Source organism: Mustelus asterias, chromosome 28, assembly GCF_964213995.1.
Source record: "Mustelus asterias chromosome 28, sMusAst1.hap1.1, whole genome shotgun sequence".
NCBI lineage: Eukaryota > Metazoa > Chordata > Chondrichthyes > Carcharhiniformes > Triakidae > Mustelus > Mustelus asterias.
In genome coordinates, this window is record NC_135828.1 from 28937310 (window position 1) to 28963269 (window position 25960).

Here is a 25960-nt window from a genome sequence, read left to right on the forward strand (position 1 = left end):
AAACGAAAGAGATTGTCATCGACTTCAGGAAGTGTAAAGGAGACATTAAACAGTCCACATCAATGGGGATGAAGAAGAAATGGCCGAGAACTTCAGGTTTTGAGGTGTCCAGATCACCAACAGCCTGTTCTGGTCCCCCCCATGCCGACACTATAGCTAAGAAAGCCCACCAACACCTCTACTTTCCCAAAAGATTAAGGAAATTTGGCATGTCAGCTACGACTCTCACCAACTTTTACAGATGCTCCATAGAAAGCCTTCTTTCTGGTTGTATCACAGCTTGGTCTGGCTCCTGCTCTGCCCAAGACCACAAGGAACTACAAAAGGTCGTGAATGTAGCCCAATCCATCACGCAAACCAGCCTCCCATCTATTGAATCTGTCTACAATTCCCGCTGCCTCGGCAAAGCAGCCAGCATAATTAAGGAGCCCAATAACCCCGGACATCCTATCTTCCACCTTCTTCCTTCAGAAAAAAGATACAAAAGTCTGAGGTCATGTACCAACCGACTGAAGACAGCTTCTTCCCTGCTGCCGTCAGAATTTTGAATGGACTTACCTTGCATTAAGTTGATCTTTCTCTACACCCTAGCTTTGACTGTAACACTACATTCTGTACTCTCTTGTTTCCTTCTCTATGAACAGTATGCTTTGTCTGTATAGCGCGCAAGAAACAATACTTTTCACTGTATGCTCATACATGTGACAATAATAAAGCAAATCAAATCAATGTCACCTTAACATGAGAATGGGATCATTGGAGATGGAGTGTCTCCATCTTGAGGTATCATTCTCTCTTTCGGTTCCCTACATCGACAGATCTCGCTCACCTGTGTCGCCATGGATGCTGATCTGTGTTTGCTGGACAGTCTCTCATTGGCCTCTGTCATTGGAGGGCACACCCTGGACACTAAGCAGCCAGCTTTTTTTTTTCATTTGTGGGACATGGGCATCGCTGGCTGGCCAGCATTTATTGCCCATCCTCCGTTGCCCGAGGGCTGTTGAGAGTCAACCACATTGCTGTGACTCTTGAGTCATGTGCAGGCCAGACTGGGTAAGGATGACAGATTTCCTTCCCTAAAGGACATTAGTGAACCAGATGGGTTATTCCGACAATCGACAATGGTTTCATGGTCATCAGTAGATTCTTAATTCCAGATTGTTTTTTATTGAATTCAAATTCCATCATCTGCTGTGGTGGGATTCGAACCGGGGTCCCAGAACGTTAGCTGAGTTTCTGGATTAATAACCGAATGATAATACCACTCGGCCATCGCCTCCCCAGTCTGGAGTTACATTGGGCATCAGGCACTAACACAATGTGGGGTTGGGGCCCGTAGATATGTCCAATGTCAGGGCCCTGACTTCAGAACCACGATTCAGTCTCTGGGGAAGGTTGTGAGCTCACCATGACAAAATGCTGCCATGAGCCACAGTGCTGAGACACTTTGTAAAAGAATATAGAAATGACACTGATCTTTGCTGTTATAACTGTTTATTGCCTCAATGGGAGGTCCATTTGGCCCATTTAGACCCACACAGGAATTTGGGATGGAGTCAGACATTCTGAAACTTGCTTGTTACAGAGGAAGCTCCAACAGTAAACATTGTTTATAAACAGCGCTCGTGTCAAGTAACGCTTTTGTATAACAGCCTGAATTCAGATCAATCAATTAGAACCTGAGACGAAATCTTCCTGGGGTTTCTTCGCTGTTGTCCCCAATCAGCTGGATTTATTGTTTCTTAAAGAATCTTTTGGTGTCTTGTCCATCGATCTTAATGATCTAAATTAAGAAAAAGGATATTCAGTTAGAAAAGAGAGACAGTTTTATAAACGTCCAGGTAGCTATCAGCCTCCTGCAGCCTGCTCACCAACGGAAAGGTTCATGGAAAAATTTGATCAGAATCTGGCCAACACAAAGGGTAACAATGGAGCTGAGGTGTACAGGGAGTGAGAGTGAAGGGGCAAGAGGGCAGGACAAAGCAGGATGGGGTACAGCGTGTGTGAGGGTGGGGAGTTGGATGGAGTATAGTGTGTGTGTATGAGGGTGGGGAGTTGGATGGGGTACAGTGTGTCTGTGAGAGTGGGGAGTTGGATGGGGTATAGTGTGTGTGTGTGAGGGTGGGGAGTTGGATGGGGTACAGTGTGTGTGTGAGGGTGGGGAGTTGGATGGGATACAGTGTGTGTGTGAGGGTGGGGAGTTGGATGGGGTACAGTGTGTGTGTGAGGGTGGGGAGTTGGATGGGGTACAGTGTGTGTGTGTGTGAGGGTGGGGAGTTGGATGGGGTACAGTGTGTGTGTGTGGGTGGGGAGTTGGATGGGGTACAGTGTGTGTGTGTGAGGGTGGGGAGTTGGATGGGGTACAGTGTGTGTGTGAGGGTGGGGAGTTGGATGGGGTACAGTGTGTGTGTGTGTGGGTGGGGAGTTGGATGGGGTATAGTGTGTGTGTGTGAGGGTGGGGAGTTGGATGGGGCACAGGGTGTGTGTGAGGTTGGGGTGTTGGATGGTGTACAGTGTGTGTGTGAGGGTGGGGGGTTGGATGGGGTACAGTGTGTGTGTGTGAGGGTGAGGAGTTGGATGGGGTACAGTGTGTGTGTGTGAGGGTGGGGAGTTGGATGGGATACAGTGTGTGTGTGTGAGGGTGGGGTTTGGATGGGGTACAGTGTGTGTGTGAGGGTGGGGAGTTGGATGGGGTACAGTGTGTGAGAGGTTGGGGATTTGGATGGTGTACAGTGTGTGTGTGAGGGTGGGGTGTTGGATGGGGTACAGTGTGTGTGTGTGAGGGTGGGGTGTTGGATGGGGTACAGTGTGTGTGAGGTTGGGGAGTTGGATGGGGTACAGTGTGTGTGTGAGGGTGGGGAGTTGGGTGGGGTACAGTGTGTGTGTGAGGGTGGGGAGTTGGATGGGGTACAGTGTGTGTGAGGGTGGGGGGTTGGATGGGGTACAGCGTGTGTGTAAGGGTGGGGAGTTGGATGGGGTACAGTGTGTGTGAGGTTGGGGAGTTGGATGGGGTACAGTGTGTGTGTGTGAGGTTGGGGAGTTGGATGGGGTACAGTGTGTGTGTGAGGTTGGGGAGTTGGATGGGGTACAGTGTGTGTGTGAGGTTGGGGAGTTGGATGGGGTACAGTGTGTGTGTGAGGGTGGGGTGTTGGATGGGGTACAGTGTGTGTGAGGGTGGGGTGTTGGATGGGGTACAGTGTGTGTGAGGTTGGGGAGTTGGATGGGGTACAGTGTGTGTGTGAGTTTGGGGAGTTGGATGGGGTACAGTGTGTGTGTGAGGGTGGGGTGTTGGATGGGGTACAGTGTGTGTGAGGTTGGGGAGTTGGATGGGGTACAGTGTGTGTGTGAGGGTGGGGAGTTGGATGGGGTACAGTGTGTGTGAGGGTGGGGAGTTGGATGGGGTACAGTGTGTGTGAGGTTGGGGAGTTGGATGGGGTACAGTGTGTGTGAGGGTGGGGAGTTGGATGGGGTACAGTGTGTGTGAGGTTGGGGAGTTGGATGGGGTACAGTGTGTGTGTGAGGTTGGGGAGTTGGATGGGGTACAGTGTGTGTGAGGGTGGGGAGTTGGTTGGGGTACAGTGTGTGTGAGGGTGGGGAGTTGGTTGGGGTACAGTGTGTGTGTGAGGTTGGGGAGTTGGATGGGGTACAGTGTGTGTGAGGGTGGGGAGTTGGTTGGGGTACAGTGTGTGTGAGGTTGGGGAGTTGGATGGGGTACAGTGTGTGTGTGAGGGTGGGGAGTTGGATGGGGTACAGTGTGTGTGAGGGTGGGGAGTTGGATGGGGTACAGTGTGTGTGTGAGGGTGGGGAGTTGGATGGGGTACAGTGTGTGTGTGAGGGTGGGGAGTTGGATGGGGTACAGTGTGTGTGTGAGGGTGGGGAGTTGGATGGGGTACAGTGTGTGTGTGTGAGGGTGGGGAGTTGGATGGGGTACAGTGTGTGTGTGAGGCTCGGGAGTTGGATGGGATACAGTGTGTGTGTGAGGGTGGGGAGTTGGATGGGGTACAGTGTGTGTGTGAGGGTGGGGAGTTGGATGGGGTACAGTGTGTGTGTGTGAGGGTGGGGAGTTGGATGGGGTACAGTGTGTGTGTGTGGGTGGGGAGTTGGATGGGGTACAGTGTGTGTGTGTGTGAGGGTGGGGAGTTGGATGGGGTACAGTGTGTGTGTGTGAGGGTGGGGAGTTGGATGGGGTACAGTGTGTGTGTGTGTGGGTGGGGAGTTGGATGGGGTATAGTGTGTGTGTGTGAGGGTGGGGAGTTGGATGGGGCACAGGGTGTGTGTGAGGTTGGGGTGTTGGATGGTGTACAGTGTGTGTGTGAGGGTGGGGGGTTGGATGGGGTACAGTGTGTGTGTGTGAGGGTGAGGAGTTGGATGGGGTACAGTGTGTGTGTGAGGGTGGGGAGTTGGATGGGATACAGTGTGTGTGTGTGTGAGGGTGGGGTTTGGATGGGGTACAGTGTGTGTGTGAGGGTGGGGAGTTGGATGGGGTACAGTGTGTGAGAGGTTGGGGATTTGGATGGTGTACAGTGTGTGTGTGAGGGTGGGGTGTTGGATGGGGTACAGTGTGTGTGTGTGAGGGTGGGGTGTTGGATGGGGTACAGTGTGTGTGAGGTTGGGGAGTTGGATGGGGTACAGTGTGTGTGTGAGGGTGGGGAGTTGGGTGGGGTACAGTGTGTGTGTGAGGGTGGGGAGTTGGATGGGGTACAGTGTGTGTGAGGGTGGGGGGTTGGATGGGGTACAGCGTGTGTGTAAGGGTGGGGAGTTGGATGGGGTACAGTGTGTGTGAGGTTGGGGAGTTGGATGGGGTACAGTGTGTGTGTGTGAGGTTGGGGAGTTGGATGGGGTACAGTGTGTGTGTGAGGTTGGGGAGTTGGATGGGGTACAGTGTGTGTGTGAGGTTGGGGAGTTGGATGGGGTACAGTGTGTGTGTGAGGGTGGGGTGTTGGATGGGGTACAGTGTGTGTGAGGGTGGGGTGTTGGATGGGGTACAGTGTGTGTGAGGTTGGGGAGTTGGATGGGGTACAGTGTGTGTGTGAGTTTGGGGAGTTGGATGGGGTACAGTGTGTGTGTGAGGGTGGGGTGTTGGATGGGGTACAGTGTGTGTGAGGTTGGGGAGTTGGATGGGGTACAGTGTGTGTGTGAGGGTGGGGAGTTGGATGGGGTACAGTGTGTGTGAGGGTGGGGAGTTGGATGGGGTACAGTGTGTGTGAGGTTGGGGAGTTGGATGGGGTACAGTGTGTGTGAGGGTGGGGAGTTGGATGGGGTACAGTGTGTGTGAGGTTGGGGAGTTGGATGGGGTACAGTGTGTGTGTGAGGTTGGGGAGTTGGATGGGGTACAGTGTGTGTGAGGGTGGGGAGTTGGTTGGGGTACAGTGTGTGTGAGGGTGGGGAGTTGGTTGGGGTACAGTGTGTGTGTGAGGTTGGGGAGTTGGATGGGGTACAGTGTGTGTGAGGGTGGGGAGTTGGTTGGGGTACAGTGTGTGTGAGGTTGGGGAGTTGGATGGGGTACAGTGTGTGTGAGGTTGGGGAGTTGGATGGTGTAATGTTTATCTGTGGAATGAGCTGTTGTGTATATGGAAATTGTTTGGATGTTTCCTACTGCTCTGTGCATCCCAGAGCCCTCAGCCTCCTGCGCGCCCCCGCTCCGATCCCCATACTGTTCCCCCACAGCCCTCATTTATCCCCTGACCCCGCTCCCTGGCATTTGTCCCCAACTCTATGAGCCCCTCCCCCAACTCTCTAACCCAGAATTTCATCGAGCTTTTCCAAAGTTCCCGGGCCCACATCCTATCCCTGGTTGTTGCTCCTATGTAGCCCCCTCTCCCACCTCTTGGTTAGACACTGGGGCAGGATCTTCACCATTTCTTGCCATCCCCCGTTCTATGTTAGTCTGTGCCCACACGGCACTGATGTTCCAGTGATAATAAATGCAAACAGCCGTCTTTTAAAATGGATTTACATTTTGTTCCCCCAGCCCTCTATTTCGATCTCTCTCTATCCCTCTATCCCTACTGTGTCTATCCCTCTCTGTCCCCCATCCCACTGTGTCTATCCCTCTCTGTCCCCCATCCCACTGTGTCTATCCCTCTCTGTCCCCCATCCCACTGTGTCTATCCCTCTCTGTCCCTCTATCCCAGTGTGTGTCTATCCCTCTCTGTCCCTCTATCCCAGTGTGTGTCTATCCCTCTCTGTCCCTCTATCCCAGTGTGTGTTTATCCCTCTCTGTCCCTCTATCCCAGTGTGTGTCTATCCCTCTCTGTCCCTCTATCCCAGTGTGTGTCTATCCTCTCTGTCCCTCTATCCCAGTGTGTGTCTATCCCTCTCTGTCCCTCTATCCCAGTGTGTGTCTATCCTCTCTGTCCCTCTATCCCAGTGTGTGTCTATCCCTCTCTGTCCCTCTATCCCAATGTGTGTCTATCCCTCTCTGTCCCTCTATCCCAATGTGTGTCTAACCCTCTCTGTCCCCCATCCCACTGTGTCTATCCCTCTCTGTCCCTCTATCCCAGTGTGTGTCTATCCCTCTATGTCCCCCTATCCCAATGTGTGTCTATCCCCCTCTCTCCCTCTATCCCATTGTATCAATCCTTCTCTGTCCCTCTATCCCAGTGTGTGTCTAACCCTCTCTGTCCCTCTATCCCAGTGTGTCTATCCCTCTCTGTCCCTCTATCCCAGTGTGTGTCTATCCTCTCTGTCCCTCTATCCCAGTGTGTTTCTATCCCTCTCTGTCCCCTCTATCCCAGTGTGTGTCTATCCCTCTCTGTCCCTCTATCCCAGTGTGTGTCTATCCCTCTCTGTCCCTCTATCCCAGTGTGTGTCTAACCCTCTCTGTCCCTCTATCCCACTGTGTCTATCCCTCTCTGTCCCTCTATCCCAGTGTGTGTCTATCCCTCTCTGTCCCTCTATCCCAGTGTGTGTCTATCCCTCTCTGTCCCTCTATCCCAGTGTGTGTCTATCCCTCTATCCCAGTGTGTGTCTATCCCTCTCTGTCCCTCTATCCCAGTGTGTGTCTATCCCTCTCTGTCCCTCTATCCCAGTGTGTGTCTATCCCTCTCTGTCCCTCTATCCCAGTGTGTGTCTAACCCTCTCTGTCCCTCTATCCCAGTGTGTGTCTATCCCTCTCTGTCCCTCTATCCCAGTGTGTGTCTAACCCTCTCTGTCCCTCTATCCCAGTGTGTGTCTATCCTCTCTGTCCCTCTATCCCAGTGTGTTTCTATCCCTCTCTGTCCCCTCTATCCCAGTGTGTGTCTATCCCTCTCTGTCCCTCTATCCCAGTGTGTGTCTATCCCTCTCTGTCCCTCTATCCCAGTGTGTGTCTAACCCTCTCTGTCCCTCTATCCCACTGTGTCTATCCCTCTCTGTCCCTCTATCCCAGTGTGTGTCTATCCCTCTCTGTCCCTCTATCCCAGTGTGTGTCTATCCCTCTCTGTCCCTCTATCCCAGTGTGTGTCTATCCCTCTCTGTCCCTCTATCCCAGTGTGTGTCTATCCCTCTCTGTCCCTCTATCCCACTGTGTCTATCCCTCTCTGTCCCTCTATCCCACTGTGTCTATCCCTCTCTGTCCCTCTATCCCAGTGTGTGTCTAACCCTCTCTGTCCCTCTATCCCAGTGTGTGTCTATCCCTCTCTGTCCCTCTATCCCAGTGTGTGTCTATCCCTCTCTGTCCCTCTATCCCAGTGTGTGTCTATCCCTCTCTGTCCCTCTATCCCACTGTGTCTATCCCTCTCTGTCCCTCTATCCCAATGTGTGTCTATCCTCTCTGTGCCTCTATCCCAGTGTGTGTCTATCCTCTCTGTCCCTCTATCCCAGTGTGTGTCTATCCCTCTCTGTCCCTCTATCCCAGTGTGTGTCTATCCCTCTCTGTCCCTCTATCCCAGTGTGTGTCTATCCTCTCTGTCCCTCTATCCCAGTGTGTGTCTATCCCTCTCTGTCCCTCTATCCCAATGTGTGTCTATCCCTCTCTGTCCCCCATCCCACTGTGTCTATCCCTCTCTGTCCCTCTATCCCAGTGTGTGTCTAACCCTCTCTGTCCCTCTATCCCACTGTGTCTATCCCTCTCTGTCCCTCTATCCCAGTGTGTGTCTATCCCTCTCTGTCCCTCGATCCCAGTGTGTGTCTATCCCTCTCTGTCCCTCTATCCCAGTGTGTGTCTATCCCTCTCTGTCCCTCTATCCCAGTGTGTGTCTAACCCTCTCTGTCCCTCTATCCCAGTGTGTGTCTATCCCTCTCTGTCCCTCTATCCCAGTTTGTGTCTATCCCTCTCTGTCCCTCTATCCCAGTGTGTGTCTATCCCTCTCTGTCCCTCTATCCCAGTGTGTGTCTAACCCTCTCTGTCCCTCTATCCCAGTGTGTGTCTATCCTTCTCTGTCCCTCTATCCCACTGTGTCTATCCCTCTCTGTCCCTCTATCCCACTGTGTCTATCCCTCTCTGTCCCTCTATCCCAGTGTGTGTCTAACCCTCTCTGTCCCTCTATCCCAGTGTGTGTCTATCCCTCTCTGTCCCTCTATCCCAGTGTGTGTCTATCCCTCTCTGTCCCTCTATCCCAGTGTGTGTCTATCCCTCTCTGTCCCTCTATCCCAATGTGTGTCTAACCCTCTCTGTCCCTCTATCCCAATGTGTGTCTATCCTCTCTGTGCCTCTATCCCAGTGTGTGTCTATCCCTCTCTGCGCCTCTATCCCAGCGTGTGTCTATCCCTCTCTGTCCCTCTACCACTGTGTCTATCCCTCTCTGTCCCTCTATCCCAGTGTGTGTCTATCCCTCTCTGTCCCTCTATCCCAGTGTGTGTCTATCCCTCTCTGTCCCTCTATCCCAGTGTGTGTCTATCCTCTCTGTCCCTCTATCCCAATGTGTGTCTATCCCTCTCTGTCCCTCTATCCCAGTGTGTGTCTATCCTCTCTGTCCCTCTATCCCAATGTGTGTCTATCCTCTCTGTCCCTCTACCACTGTGTCTATCCCTCTCTGTCCCTCTATCCCAGTGTGTGTCTATCCCTCTCTGTCCCTCTACCACTGTGTCTATCCCTCTCTGTCCCTCTATCCCAGTGTGTGTCTATCCCTCTCTGTCCCTCTATCCCAGTGTGTGTCTATCCCTCTCTGTCCCTTTATCCCAGTGTGTGTCTATCCTCTCTGTCCCTCTATCCCAATGTGTGTCTATCCCTCTCTGTCCCTCTATCCCAGTGTGTGTCTATCCTCTCTGTCCCTCTATCCCAATGTGTGTCTATCCCTCTCTGTCCCTCTATCCCAGTGTGTGTCTATCCCTCTCTGTCCCTCTATCCCAGTGTGTGTCTATCCTCTCTGTCCCTCTATCCCAATGTGTGTCTATCCCTCTCTGTCCCTCTATCCCAGTGTGTGTCTATCCCTCTCTGTCCCTCTATCCCAGTGTGTGTCTATCCCTCTCTGTCCCTCTATCCCAGCGTGTGTCTATCCCTCTCTGTCCCTCTATCCCAGCGTGTGTCTATCCCTCTCTGTCCCTCTATCCCAGCGTGTGTCTATCCCTCTCTGTCCCTCTATCCCAGTGTGTGTCTATCTTAGTCCTGAAAGACTCTGTGCCTCTTTCTCTCTGTCTGTTACTCACCTGCACCAAGGTATCACCTTGAATTTCTCGGATCGTGATGAATTCCTTTCCATCGGGCAGTATTTTAAAATGTCCCTCTAAGCGGTTCATTGTGGTCAAACTAAACTTTCCCTGAAAAGGAAAAAGGAGGAATTATTCTAAAGTGCCCGGGGACCTTGTATACAGATCTTGGTAGTTCCCACGCTGCCTGAAACGTTTCTGCTCATTTACCAAATAGTTTCACTTCAGACAACCTCTCAGTGTCCACCCTGTGACGCTCCTTCAGAATCTTATATAGAATGGTCAGGTTCTCAGCCCTCCCATGCCATGGACCAGTCTGGTGAACTATAATTGCCTCCAATGCAATGACATCCTTCCCCATGCGCCAAAATAAATAATCTCTCTTCCCCACACATCTTCTCCCTCAATGCCTACTCACTTCACCTGCCTATATTTCTTCACAGCCTCTCTATATCCTCCTCTGGCATTCCCACCTAGCTTTGTATTAATACAAAACCTAGATACATTACTCTCTGACTCTTTATCTAAGTCATTAATATAGATCGTAAATAGCTGAGACCTCAGTACAGATCATTGTGCTACTCCACTGCTCTCACCTTACTGATACCTGCTCTCTGCTCCCTGTCCACTGACAGTCGGAGGCTTTTTCCCAGTGTAGAAATGTCAGTTACTAGGGAACATAGGTTTAAGGTAAAAGCGGGAAAGTTTAAAGGAGATGTGAGAGGCAAGTTTTTTACACAGAGGATGAGTGCCTGGAACTCGCTGCCAGAGGAGGTGGGAGAAACAGATACAATAGCAATGTTTAAGACATTGACAGATACATGAATAGGCAGCGGATAGAGGAGTACGGACCATGCAGAGGCAAATGGACATTAGTTTAGAAAGACATCATGTGTCAGCACAGCCTTGGTGGGCTGAAGGGCTGTTCTTTGTTCAATCCTTTATGTACACTAATATATCACCTCCACTCCACCAGTCCTTATCTTATGTATCCACCTTTTATGTGGCACTTTGTGTGTGTGCATCCCCCTTATTCACCACCCCCCCCACTACCCAGACCGATTGCCACCCCTGTCCCCCTCCCCCACACTGATCGCCCACAGAGTGGCAGCGGACCCCCCTGCCCCCCCACCAGAGATCCATCTGCCCCCCCCCACCAGAGATCCATCTGCCCCCCCCACCAGAGATCCATCTGCCCCCCCCCCCCCCCCCACCAGAGATACATCTTCCCCCCCCTCCCTGAGATAGATCTTACCCGCCTCCCTCCTCCCCCCCCACCACTGATCTGAGTCAGAGAGCTGTTGGAAACGTTGAACACGCTCTTCAGAGGCTGGAGCGCCCAATTCAGACTTTTATTTAGCAGGTCCCTAAAAGCGCGGTTCCGGGTCGGTAAACGCGGTGGTAAAGGGGGAAATGCTGATAGAGTTGGGCGGGCAGTTCATTAATTCAATTTAAATGCATGCAAATGCATTTAAATCGTTGTTGCGCCCGATTTGGGCGTGGAACGGATCCCCGCCATTCGCGGGTCTCGGTAAAGTGGCGCTCTGCGCGGACACGGGTGCAGATCGCGATAAAGGCCTCACATCCGACTTTACCGAAAACGGGCGCAAATTGTTGGTAAAATCAGGCCCTTTGTGTGAAGAAGTTCCTCCTCAACTCAGTCCTAAATCTGCTTCGTCTTATCAAATGCCTCTGGGAAATACAGGTATACAATACCTGCCAGTTCCCCTTTACCACCCTACTAGTTACATCCTCAGAGAATCTCTAATTAATTTGCCAAACAGAATTTCAGTTTAACTTGTTGTGATCATACTGAGCTTTGCCGAGTGCATTAGAGTTTCAGTACATTCCCAATGACTGACATCAGGCTGACATTCCCTCTTTTCCCTCTTTCTCCTGTCTCCAATAACAGTGTTACATTTGTTATCTTTCAATCTGTTGGGACTATTCCACAATCTAGCCGATTTTGGAAAATAATAACTGTGCACCTACTATTTTTGCCTCTTTCTCTTTTAGGTTCCGCGGGCGGAGGACATCAGATCCTGGAGATTTGTCAGATTTTAGTCCATTTAGTTTTGCCATTAAGTTTATTTATTCGTGTCACAAGTAGGCTTACATTAACACTGCAATTAAGTTACTGTGAAAATCCCCCAGTCGCCACTCTCCAGCGCCTGTTTGGGTTACACTGAGGGGGAATTTAGCACGGCCAATCCACCCTAACCAGCACATCTTTCAGACTGTGGGAGGAAACTGGAGCACCCGGAGGAAACCCACGCAGACACGGGGAGAACATGCAGACTCCACACAGACAGTGACCCAAGCTGGGAACTGAATCTGGGTTCCTGGCACTGTGAGGCAGCAGTGTTAACCACTGTGTCACTGTGGCCACACCTCATTGCTGATGTTAATTACTTTAATTGCCTCACTCTTATTCACCCCTAGGTTACTCTATTTCTGGTCTGGAACTTGTGTCTTCTGTTGTGATGACAAGACAAAAAATACTTGTTCAATGATGATGCCATTTCCTCATTCCCCATTATCATTCCCCCTGTCTCAGCATCAAAGGGACCAACATGAACTCCAGCTACTCTCCTCCTTTTTATATACTTATAAAAGCTCTTACAATCTGTTTTAATATTCTGACTAGTTTACTCTTAGATTTCAGGGGCAATTCTCACAGCTGCTGCGCTGTTCTAGCAGATCAAGGGGCCTGGAGACAACAGTGGAGGCCGTTCAGCGGGCTCCCCGCTGGGTGCCATGGCCTCTGTGCCACTCCAGGGAATGGAGTCGGCGTGGAGCTGGAGTCGGCGTGGAGCTGGAGTCGGCGTGGAGCTGGCGTGGAGCTGGAGTCGGCGTGGAGCTGGAATCGGCGTGGAGCTGGTTTACATATTGAAATCTGGATTTAAATATCAGTAGTGGGCCCGGGACTGAAATCTCCGAGCCCGTTAGCCTCTCCTCCCCTGCCAGGAGTGGTTCACTCCAGTGGGGTTTACAACAGCTCCCCACTAGCAGGGAGCTGACAGCCCGATATCGCCGGAGTGAAGGGGAGGGCCATGGAGGTCCCCCAGGAGATCAAGCGTAAGAGGGGGGTCCCCCTGGCCATTGCCAGCCTGGCAGTGCTCAAGGGGCAAAGTGGCAACGCCCCACTGGGCATCAGGCAGTGCCAAGGGGTCAGGGTTATTGGGGGCTGGGCCTATTGGGGTGGGGCCTATTGGGGGCAGGGCCTATTGGGGGGGGAGATTGGTGAGGGTGGGGGGGGGGTCCCGCTGCCATTCTGCAGTCGGGATCAGTGGCAGAGGGAGGGAAGGGGCTGATCAGGCCTTGCCATTGGGGTAGGGGGGGGTGCCGGGGGGGGGGTAGGGTGGGTCATCTGGGCTAGCCCAGAGATGTTTGGGAGGCCAGTGATGGGAGAGTGGGGGGGATCAGAGGGGCAGCAATGGGGAGGGGGGAGGGTTGCGGAGTTGGGCAGCGATCGAGCTGGACAGTGATGGGGAGGTTGGCCATGCGGGGCTATTGCTCATGCACCGATCTCAGTGCTGACAGATCAGCACACGGGCAATGACCCGCTCAGCGCTATGCTGCCGGCCTCTCCACCCGCAGTCGACCCTGCCCACTGATTTTCAGTGTGAATCTCTGAGGCATTCTGCAGCACTCAGAGTGTGGGAGATTCTGAAAATGCCACTAAAACAACACGTGGAGTTACTCCTGTTTTTGCTCGCATTCAGCACCTTTCTTGGAGAATCCCGAGCATCATTCCTTTCTCTTTTTAATAACATTCAGGTGGCTTTCTGCTGGTTTTGAGAACACTTGCTTAGCTTCAGACTTACTGGTATTCTTTGCAACATTATCATTGTTATTTTAATCTAATACTGTCCTCTGCTGGAGGGTTTGCTCCAAACATGCCATCTTGCCAGTGAGAATTTTGTTTGTCAAACTCCCCGGGCTTTGGGAGTACACTGCCATCCCACACATGGAGTGTCTGGTCTCAACACTCCGACCTTTTCCTCTACTCAGCAGGGTCTCCTGCATCGCCCTGGATCACATCCAGCTCTTTCCCTGGATCATTTGCTGTATATTTGTAAATAGCTACAAACATTGAGCAAGATTTGCTGTTAACATTCAGAATAATACAATAGCTATTAGCTGCTTCTCTTGAGAGTGACACCCTCCTGTCCCTGACCACAGACAAAATACAAAGTCCGAGGGGATGTGACTCTTTCCTGGAACAAAGTGTCTCGATAACTTCCCCTCCCCCCACCCCGCACAACCCCCTCAAGCATTGCAGTGTCCAGAGCTCAGACTCCAGCTCATCAACTGAGCTCCGACATACAACAGCTACAACACACCACCTGCCCTGCCATCTTTATTCTGTACCGCTCTGACAAAGGGTCACCCAGACTCGAAATGTTGCCTCTATTCTCTCTCCACTGTCAGACCTGCTGTTTTTGTTTCAGATTCCAGCATCTGCAGTATTTTGCTTTTATCTTTATTGTATGTTCTTTAACTAATTAGGTTTCAAGTTTAGAAATATAACTCAGTTGTTAGCTGTGGTTATATTAAATAGTTTAACTGGTTAAATTATATATTTAATGCAATACTTATATTCTCCCAGTACTGGTTTAAATTACTGGCCCACTTACATAGAACATAGAACAGTACAGCACAGGAACCTGCCCTTCGACCTGCCCTTGGTCCCTATCCCTTTATTCCTTACACATTTGTCTGCTTAGCTAAAAGCCCCTCAAACGCCCCTATCGTATCTGCCTGCACCACCACCCCTGGCAGTGCGTTCCAGACACTGACCACTCTCTGTGTAAAAAACCTGCCCCTCACATCTCCTTTCAACTCCCCCCCCCCCCCCCCCCCGCCCCCCGTTGCCTTAAGTGCACGCCACTTAAAACTCACCTAATTAATGTCTTTTGACACTGACCAGTTTCGAGAGACTTCAAAAAATATATATAAATCAGCACCTCCTCCCTCTGTACACCAAATTCCATGGCCGAATTCCCATGTTAGCATTCGTTCTTCATTGATTTTTTTTTACAGAGGGCTGGTGACTCACACCCAGTTGCTGGAATTTTATCTGCACACCTCCCCGGAATTGCGAGGCTCGCAAAACGGCATTCTCCGCTGGCCTTGGGTGGATCTTACGAGCCCTGGGCGGGGGAGGCGGTAAAATTCCGGCACGTATATCTGTTTCCTGCTCCAGTAATTGACACCAATTCAGGGAAGCATCTTCAATTGATTGTCAGATAAGTGCCTCTGCCCGGCAGTTTCTGTTTAATGAGGTGTTTTTAACGAGCTTGTAGTTTTACGTTCCTAGCTGGAGTCTGATTTTTAATCTGAACGATGGCCTGAAAGGAACTTACCAGAGATATCTGACCTGCACCAAATCTCCAAGTTAGCGCTCATTCCATGTTGCAGTCTTCTCCCCAACCCAAAGAACAAAAAACAAAGAACAAAGAACAGCACAGGAACAGGCCCTTTGGCCCTCCAAGCCGGTGCCAGTCATGATGGCCTTACTAACCCAAAAAAAAACCTTCTGCCCTTACTCAGTCCGTATCCCTCTATTCCCTCCCTATTCATCGACCCATCCAGGTGCCTCTTAAATGTTGCTGATGTTCCTGCTTCCACCACCTCCTCTGGCAGCGCGTTCCAGGCACCCACCACTCTCTGCGTGAAAAACTTCCCCCGCACATCTCCCTTAAACTTTCCCCCTCTCTCCTTGAACCTGTGCCCCCTTGTAATTAACACTTCCACCCTGGGGAAAAGCCTCTGACTGTCCACCCTCTCTCTGCCTCTCATCATTTTGTAGACCTCTGTCAGATCTCCCCTCAGCCTCCATCTTTCCAGTGAAAACAATCCTAGTTTATTCAACCCCTCCTCATAGCCAACACCCTCGAGACCAGGCAACATCCTGGTGAACCTTCTCTGCACTCTCTCCAAAGCTTCCACGTCCTTCTGGTAGTGTGGTGAATTACACTGGGTCTGTGCTGAATTATCATAGAAATCATAGAAACCCGACAGTGCAGAAAGAGGCCATTCGGCCCATCGAGTCTGCACCGACCACAATCCCACCCAGGCCCCAGCCCCATATCCCTACATATTTACCCACTAATCCCTCTAACCTACGCATCGCAGGACTCTAAGGGGCAATTTTTAGTATGGCCAATCAACCTAACCCGCACATCTTTGGACTGTGGGAGGAAACCGGAGCACCCGGAGGAAACCCACGCAGACTCGAGGAGAAAGTGCAAACTCCACACAGACTGTGACCCAAGCCGGGAATCGAACCCAGGTCCCTGAAGCTGTGAAGCAGCAGTGCTAACCACTGTGCTACCGTGCCGCCCGTTTTTACACTGGGCAGTGCTAACCCAAATTACACTGGGTCTGCACTGAATTACACTGGGTCTGCGCTGAAGTACACTGGGTCTGCGCTGAATTACACTGGGTCTGCGCTGAATTACACTGGGTCTGCGCTGAATTACACTGGATCTGCATTGAATTATACTGGGCTTGTGCTGAACTGCACTGGGTCTGTGCTGAATTACACTGGGTCTGCGCTGAATTACACTGGGTCTGTGCTGAACTGCATTGGGTCTGTGCTGAATTACACAGGGTCTGCATTGAACTGCACTGGGTCTGTGCTGAGTTACACTGGGTCTGTGCTGAATTACACTGGGTCTGTGCTGAATTACACTGGGTCTGTGCTGAATTACACTGGGTCTGTGCTGAATTACACTGGGTCCGTGCTGAATTACACTGGGTCTGCACTGAATTACACTGGGTCTGTGCTGAATTACACTGGGTCTGTGCTGAATTACACTGGGTCTGCACTGAATTACACTGGGTCTGCGCTGAATTACACTGGGTCTGTGCTGAACTGCACTGGGTCTGTGCTGAATTACACAGGGTCTGCATTGAACTGCACTGGGTCTGTGCTGAATTACACTGGGTCTGTGCTGAATTACACTGGGTCTGTGCTGAATTACACTGGGTCTGCGCTGAATTACACTGGGTCTGTGCTGAATTACACTGGGTCTGCATTGAACTGCACTGTGTCTGTGCTGAGTTAGAATGGGTCTGTGCTGAACTGCACTGGGTCTGCACTGAATTACACAGGGGCTGCGCTGAATTACACTCGGTCTGCACTGAATTACACTGGGTCTGTGCTGAATTACACTGGGTCTGTGCTGAATTACACTGGGTCTGTGCTGAATTACACTGGGTCTGCGTTGAATTACACTGGGTCTGTGCTGAACTGCACTGGGTCTGTGCTGAATTACACTGGGTCTGCACTGAATTACACAGGGGCTGCGCTGAATTACACTGGGTCTGTGCTGAATTACACTGGGTCTGTGCTGAATTACACTGGGTCTGTGCTGAATTACACTGGGTCTGTGCTGAATTACACTGGGTCTGTGCTGAATTACACTGGGTCTGCATTGAATTACACTGGGTCTGTGCTGAATTACACTGGGTCTGTGCTGAACTGCACTGGGTCTGTGCTGAACTGCACTGGGTCTGTGCTGAATTACACTGGGTCTGTGCTGAATTACACTGGGTCTGTGCTGAATTACACTGGGTCTGCATTGAATTACACTGGGTCTGTGCTGAATTACACTGGGTCTGTGCTGAATTACACTGGGTCTGCATTGAATTACACTGGGTCTGTGCTGACTTACACAGGGTCCATGCTGAATTACACTGGGTCTGCGCTGAATTACACTGGGTCTGTGCTGAACTGCATTGGGTCTGTGCTGAATTACACAGGGTCTGCATTGAACTGCACTGGGTCTGTGCTGAGTTACACTGGGTCTGTGCTGAATTACACAGGGTCCGTGCTGAATTACACTGGGTCTGCGCTGAATTACACTGGGTCTGTGCTGAACTGCACTGGGTCTGTGCTGAATTACACAGGGTCTGCATTGAACTGCACTGGGTCTGTGCTGAATTACACTGGGTCTGTGCTGAATTACACTGGGTCTGCGCTGAATTACACTGGGTCTGTGCTGAATTACACTGGGTCTGCATTGAACTGCACTGGGTCTGTGCTGAGTTAGAATGGGTCTGTGCTGAACTGCACTGGGTCTGCACTGAATTACACAGGGGCTGCGCTGAATTACACTGGGTCTGCACTGAATTACACTGGGTCTGTGCTGAATTACACTGGGTCTGTGCTGAATTACACTGGGTCTGTGCTGAATTACACTGGGTCTGCATTGAATTACACTGGGTCTGTGCTGAACTGCACTGGGTCTGTGCTGAATTACACTGGGTCTGCACTGAATTACACAGGGGCTGCGCTGAATGACACTGGGTCTGTGCTGAATTACACTGGGTCTGTGCTGAATTACACTGGGTCTGTGCTGAATTACACTGGGTCTGTGCTGAATTACACTGGGTCTGCATTGAATTACACTGGGTCTGTGCTGAATTACACTGGGTCTGTGCTGAACTGCACTGGGTCTGTGCTGAACTGCACTGGGTCTGTGCTGAATTACACTGGGTCTGTGCTGAATTACACTGGGTCTGTGCTGAATTACACTGGGTCTGCATTGAACTGCACTGGGTCTGTGCTGAATTACACTGGGTCTGTGCTGAATTACACTGGGTCTGTGCCGAATTACACTGGGTCTGCATTGAACTGCACTGGGTCTGTGCTGAATTACACTGGGTCTGCATTGAACTGCACTGGGTCTGCATTGAACTGCACTGGGTCTGTGCTGAATTACACTGGATCTGTGCTGAATTACACTGGGACTGCATTGAACTGCACTGGGTCTGTGCTGAATTACACTGGGTCTGTGCTGAATTACACTGGGTCTGTGCTGAACTGCACTGCATCTGTGCTGAATTACACTGGGTCTGTGCTGAACTGCACTGGGTCTGTGCTGAATTACACTGGGTCTGTGCTGAATTACACTGGGTCTGTGCTGAATTACACTGGGTCTGCATTGAACTGCACTGGGTCTGTGCTGAATTACACTGGGTCTGTGCTGACTTACACTGGGTCTGTGCTGAATTACACTGGGTCTGTGCTGAATTGCACTGCGTCTGTGCTGAATTACACTGGGTCTGTGCTGAATTACACTGGGTCTGTGCTGAATTACACTGGGTCTGTGCTGAATTACACTGGGTCTGCGCTGAATTACACTGGGTCTGTGCTGAATTACACTGGGTCTGCATTGAACTGCACTGTGTCTGTGCTGAGTTAGAATGGGTCTGTGCTGAACTGCACTGGGTCTGCACTGAATTACACAGGGGCTGCGCTGAATTACACTCGGTCTGCACTGAATTACACTGGGTCTGTGCTGAATTACACTGGGTCTGTGCTGAATTACACTGGGTCTGTGCTGAATTACACTGGGTCTGCATTGAATTACACTGGGTCTGTGCTGAACTGCACTGGGTCTGTGCTGAATTACACTGGGTCTGCACTGAATTACACAGGGGCTGCGCTGAATTACACTGGGTCTGTGCTGAATTACACTGGGTCTGTGCTGAATTACACTGGGTCTGTGCTGAATTACACTGGGTCTGTGCTGAATTACACTGGGTCTGTGCTGAATTACACTGGGTCTGCATTGAATTACACTGGGTCTGTGCTGAATTACACTGGGTCTGTGCTGAACTGCACTGGGTCTGTGCTGAACTGCACTGGGTCTGTGCTGAATTACACTGGGTCTGTGCTGAATTACACTGGGTCTGTGCTGAATTACACTGGGTCTGCATTGAATTACACTGGGTCTGTGCTGAATTACACTGGGTCTGTGCTGAATTACACTGGGTCTGCATTGAATTACACTGGGTCTGTGCTGACTTACACAGGGTCCATGCTGAATTACACTGGGTCTGCGCTGAATTACACTGGGTCTGTGCTGAACTGCATTGGGTCTGTGCTGAATTACACAGGGTCTGCATTGAACTGCACTGGGTCTGTGCTGAGTTACACTGGGTCTGTGCTGAATTACACAGGGTCCGTGCTGAATTACACTGGGTCTGCGCTGAATTACACTGGGTCTGTGCTGAACTGCACTGGGTCTGTGCTGAATTACACAGGGTCTGCATTGAACTGCACTGGGTCTGTGCTGAATTACACTGGGTCTGTGCTGAATTACACTGGGTCTGCGCTGAATTACACTGGGTCTGTGCTGAATTACACTGGGTCTGCATTGAACTGCACTGGGTCTGTGCTGAGTTAGAATGGGTCTGTGCTGAACTGCACTGGGTCTGCACTGAATTACACAGGGGCTGCGCTGAATTACACTGGGTCTGCACTGAATTACACTGGGTCTGTGCTGAATTACACTGGGTCTGTGCTGAATTACACTGGGTCTGTGCTGAATTACACTGGGTCTGCATTGAATTACACTGGGTCTGTGCTGAACTGCACTGGGTCTGTGCTGAATTACACTGGGTCTGCACTGAATTACACAGGGGCTGCGCTGAATGACACTGGGTCTGTGCTGAATTACACTGGGTCTGTGCTGAATTACACTGGGTCTGTGCTGAATTACACTGGGTCTGTGCTGAATTACACTGGGTCTGCATTGAATTACACTGGGTCTGTGCTGAATTACACTGGGTCTGTGCTGAACTGCACTGGGTCTGTGCTGAACTGCACTGGGTCTGTGCTGAATTACACTGGGTCTGTGCTGAATTACACTGGGTCTGTGCTGAATTACACTGGGTCTGCATTGAACTGCACTGGGTCTGTGCTGAATTACACTGGGTCTGTGCTGAATTACACTGGGTCTGTGCCGAATTACACTGGGTCTGCATTGAACTGCACTGGGTCTGTGCTGAATTACACTGGGTCTGCATTGAACTGCACTGGGTCTCCATTGAACTGCACTGGGTCTGTGCTGAATTACACTGGATCTGTGCTGAATTACACTGGGACTGCATTGAACTGCACTGGGTCTGTGCTGAATTACACTGGGTCTGTGCTGAATTACACTGGGTCTGTGCTGAATTACACTGGGTCTGCATTGAATTACACTGGGTCTGTGCTGAATTACACTGGGTCTGTGCTGAACTGCACTGGGTCTGTGCTGAACTGCACTGGGTCTGTGCTGAATTACACTGGGTCTGTGCTGAATTACACTGGGTCTGTGCTGAATAACACTGGGTCTGTGCTGAACTGCACTGGGTCTGTGCTGAATTACACTGGGTCTGTGCTGAACTGCACTGGGTCTGTGCTGAATTACACTGGGTCTGTGCTGAATTACACTGGGTCTGTGCTGAATTACACTGGGTCTGCATTGAACTGCACTGGGTCTGTGCTGAATTACACTGGGCCTGTGCTGAATTACACTGGGTCTGTGCCGAATTGCACTGCGTCTGTGCTGAATTACACTGAGTCTGCGCTGAATTACACTGGGTCTGTGCTGAATTACACTGGGTCTGTGCTGAATTACACTGGGTCTGTGCTGAATTACACTGGGTCTGTGCTGAATTACACTGGGTCTGCGCTGAATTACACTGGGTCTGTGCTGAATTACACTGGGTCTGTGCTGAATTACACTGGGTCTGTGCTGAATTACACTGGGTCTGTGCTGAACTGCACTGCGTCTGTGCTGAATTACACTGGGTCTGTGCAGTATTACACTGGGTCTGAGCTGAATTACACTGGCTCTGCGTTGAATTACACTGGGTCTGCGCTGAATTACACTGGGTCTGTGCTGAATTACACTGGGTCTGCATTGAATTACACTGGGTCTGCATTGAATTACACTGGTCTGTGCTGAATTACACTGGGTCTGTGCTGAATTACACTGGGTCTGCATTGAATTACACTGGGTCTGTGCTGAATTACACTGGGTCTGTGCTGAACTGCACTGGGTCTGTGCTGAACTGCACTGGGTCTGTGCTGAATTACACTGGGTCCGTGCTGAGCTGCACTGGGTCTGTGCTGAATTACACTGGGTCTGTGCTGAATTACACTGGGTCTGTGCTGAATTACACTGGGTCTGTGCTGAATTACACTGGGTCTGTGCTGAATTACACTGGGTCTGTGCTGAATTACACTGGGTCTGTGCTGAATTACACTGGGTCTGTGCTGAATTACACTGGGTCTTTGCTGAATTACACTGGGTCTGTGCTGAATTACACAGGGTCTGTGCGGAATTACACTGGGTCTGTGCTGAATTACACTGGGTCTGTGCTGAATTACACTGGGTCTGTGCTGAACTGCACTGGGTCTGTGCTGAATTACACTGGGTCTGTGCTGAATTACACTAGGTCTGCGCTGAACTGCACTGGGTCTGCGCTGAATTACACTGGGTCAGTGCTGAATTACACTAGGTCTGCGCTGAATTACACTGGGTCTGTGCTGAATTACACTGGGTCTGTGCTGAATTACACTGGGTCTGTGCTGAACTGCACTGGGTCTGTGCTGAATTACACTGGGTCTGTGCTGAATTACACTAGGTCTGCGCTGAACTGCACTGGGTCTGCGCTGAATTACACTGGGTCAGTGCTGAATTACACTAGGTCTGCGCTGAATTACACTGGGTCGGTGCTGAATTACACTGGGTCTGCATTGAATTACACTGGGTCTGTGCTGAATTACACTGGGTCTGCATTGAATTACACTGGGTCTGCATTGAACTGCACTGTGTCTGTGCTGAATTACACTGGGTCCGTGCTGAGCTGCACTGGGTCTGTGCTGAATTACACTGGGTCTGTGCTGAATTTCACTGGGTCTGTGCTGAACTGCACTGGGTCGGTGCTGAACTGCAGTGAGTCTGTGCTGAATTACACTGGGTTCGTGCTGAGCTGCACTGGGTCTGTGCTGAATTACACTGTGTCTGTGCTGAATTACACTGGGTCTGTGCTGAATTACACTGGGTCTGTGCTGAATTACACTGGGTCTGCGCTGAATTACACTGGGTCTGCGCTGAATTACACTGGGTCTGCATTGAATTACACTGGGTCTGTGCTGAATTACACTGGGTCTGTGCTGAATTACACAGGGTCTGTGCTGAATTACACTGGGTCTGTGCTAAATTACACAGGGTCTGTGCTGAATTATACTGGGTCTGTGCTGAATTACACTGGGTCTGTGCTGAATTACACTGGGTCTGTGCTGAATTACACTGGGTCTGCGCTGAATTACACTGGGTCTGCGCTGAATTACACTGGGTCTGCATTGAACTGCACTGGGTCTGCATTGAACTGCACTGGGTCTGTGCTGAATTACACTGGATCTGTGCTGAATTACACTGGGACTGCATTGAACTGCACTGGGTCTGTGCTGAATTACACTGGGTCTGTGCTGAATTACACTGGGTCTGTGCTGAATTACACTGGGTCTGCATTGAATTGCACTGGGTCTGTGCTGAATTACACTGGGTCTGTGCTGAACTGCACTGGGTCTGTGCTGAACTGCACTGGGTCTGTGCTGAATTACACTGGGTCTGTGCTGAATTACACTGGGTCTGTGCTGAATAACACTGGGTCTGTGCTGAACTGCACTGGGTCTGTGCTGAATTACACTGGGTCTGTGCTGAACTGCACTGGGTCTGTGCTGAATTACACTGGGTCTGTGCTGAATTACACTGGGTCTGTGCTGAATTACACTGGGTCTGCATTGAACTGCACTGGGACTGTGCTGAATTACACTCGGTCTGTGCTGACTTACACTGGGTCTGTGCTGAATTACACTGGGTCTGAGCTGATTTGCACTGCGTCTGTGCTGAATTACACTGGGTCTGTGCTGAATTACACTGGGTCTGTGCTGAATTACACTGGGTCTGCGCTGAATTCCACTGGGTCTGTGCTGAATTACACTGGGTCCGTGCTGAATTACACTGGGTCTGTGCTGAATTACACTGGGTCTGTGCTGAACTGCACTGCATCTGTGCTGAATTACACTGGGTCTGTGCTGAACTGCACTGGGTCTGTGCTGAATTACACTGGGTCTGTGATGACTTACACTGGGTCTGTGCTGAATTACACTGGGTCTGTGCTGAATTGCACTGCGTCTGTGCTGAATGACACTGGGTCTGTGCTGAATTACACTGGGTCTGTGCTGAATTACACTGGGTCTGCGCTGAATTACACTGGGTCTGTGCTGAATTACACTGGGTCTGTGCTAAATTACACTGGGTCTGTGCTGAATTACACTGGGTCTGTGCTGAACTGCACTGCGTCTGTGCTGAATTACACTGGGTCTGTGCAGTATTACACTGGGTCTGAGCTGAATTACACTGGGTCTGCGCTGAATTACACTGGGTCTGCATTGAATTACACTGGGTCTGCGCTGAATTACACTGGGTCTGCATTGAATTACACTGGGTCTGTGCTGAATTACACTGGGTCTGTGCTGAACTGCACTGGGTCTGTGCTGAACTGCACTGGGTCTGTGCTGAATTACACTGGGTCCGTGCTGAGCTGCACTGTGTCTGTGCTGAATTACACTGGGTCTGTGCTGAATTACACTGGGTCTGTGCTGAATTACACTGGGTCTGTGCTGAATTACACTGGGTCTGTGCTGAATTACACTGGGTCTGTGCTGAATTACACTGGGTCTGTGCTGAATTACACTGGGTCTGTGCTGAACTGCACTGGGTCTGTGCTGAATTACACTGGGTCTGTGCTGAATTACACTGGGTCTGTGCTGAATTACACTGGGTCTGCATTGAACTGCACTGGGACTGTGCTGAATTACACTGGGTCTGTGCTGACTTACACTGGGTCTGTGCTGAATTACACTGGGTCTGTGCTGACTTACACTGCGTCTGTGCTGAATTACACTGGGTCTGTGCTGAATTACACTGGGTCTGTGCTGAATTACACTTGGTCTGCGCTGAATTCCACTGGGTCTGTGCTGAATTACACTGGGTCTGTGCTGAATTACACTGGGTCTGTGCTGAATTACACTGGGTCTGTGCTGAACTGCACTGCATCTGTGCTGAATTACACTGGGTCTGTGCTGAACTGCACTGGGTCTGTGCTGAATTACACTGGGTCTGTGCTGAATTACACTGGGTCTGTGCTGAATTACACTGGGTCTGCATTGAACTGCACTGGGTCTGTGCTGAATTACACTGGGTCTGTGCTGACTTACACTGGGTCTGTGCTGAATTACACTGGGTCTGTGCTGAATTGCACTGCGTCTGTGCTGAATTACACTGGGTCTGTGCTGAATTACACTGGGTCTGTGCTGAATTACACTGGGTCTGTGCTGAATTACACTGGGTCTGTGCTGAATTACACTGGGTCTGTGCTGAATTACACTGGGTCTGTGCTGAATTACACTGGGTCTGTGCTGAATTACACTGGGTCTGTGCTGAACTGCACTGCGTCTGTGCTGAATTACACTGGGTCTGTGCAGTATTACACTGGGTCTGAGCTGAATTACACTGGCTCTGCGTTGAATTACACTGGGTCTGCGCTGAATTACACTGGGTCTGTGCTGAATTACACTGGGTCTGCATTGATTTACACTGGGTCTGCATTGAATTACACTGGTCTGTGCTGAATTACACTGGGTCTGTGCTGAATTACACTGGGTCTGCATTGAATTACACTGGGTCTGTGCTGAATTACACTGGGTCTGTGCTGAACTGCACTGGGTCTGTGCTGAACTGCACTGGGTCTGTGCTGAATTACACTGGGTCCGTGCTGAGCTGCACTGGGTCTGTGCTGAATTACACTGGGTCTGTGCTGAATTACACTGGGTCTGTGCTGAATTACACTGGGTCTGTGCTGAATTACACTGGGTCTGTGCTGAATTACACTGGGTCTGTGCTGAATTACACTGGGTCTGTGCTGAATTACACTGGGTCTGTGCTGAATTACACTGTGTCTGTGCTGAATTACACTGGGTCTGTGCTGAATTACACTGGGTCTGCATTGAATTACACTGGGTCTGCATAAGATGGGAACAGAAACTGTCAGGGAAAGGCACTGATGAAAAGTGGAACTTTTTCAAGGAACAAATACTGGGTGTCCTTGATAGGTATGTCCCTGTCAGGCAGGGAGGAAGTGGCCGAGTGAGGGAACCGTGGTTCACAAAAGAGGTGGAATGTCTTGTGAAAAGGAAGAGGGAAGCTTATGTAGGGATGAGGAAACAAGGTTCAGATGGCTCGACTGAGGGTTACAAGTTAGCAAGGAACGAGCTGAAAAAGGGGCTGAGGAGAGCTAGGAGGGGACATGAGAAGTCCTTGGCGGGTCGGATCAAGGAAAACCCCAAGGCTTTTTACTCTTATGTGAGGAATAAAAGAATGACCAGGGTGAGGTTAGGGCCGGTCAAGGACAGTGGTGGGAACTTGTGTATGGAATCAGTAGAGATAGGCGAGGTGATGAATGAATACTTTTCTTCAGTGTTCACCAAGGAGAGGGGCCATGTTTTTCAGGAAGAGAAGGTGTTGCAGGCTAATAG

The 25960-nt window shown here is 50.7% G+C and overlaps 1 protein-coding gene across 1 annotated transcript in view; it reads right to left on the reverse strand.

Annotated features, from left to right (window-relative positions):
• Positions 1-1480: 1480 nt before the first annotated feature.
• LOC144480174 (fatty acid-binding protein, intestinal-like) overlaps positions 1481-25960 on the reverse strand; it is a 52592-nt gene continuing 28112 nt past the window's right edge. Inside the window, exons 4-5 of the mRNA XM_078199324.1 lie at positions 9568-9678; positions 1481-1783 (exon numbers count right to left, since the gene is read on the reverse strand). Coding sequence (XP_078055450.1) covers positions 1733-1783; positions 9568-9678 — 162 coding nt within the window. The 3' untranslated portion in view covers positions 1481-1732. The remainder of the gene's footprint in view (positions 1784-9567; positions 9679-25960) is intronic.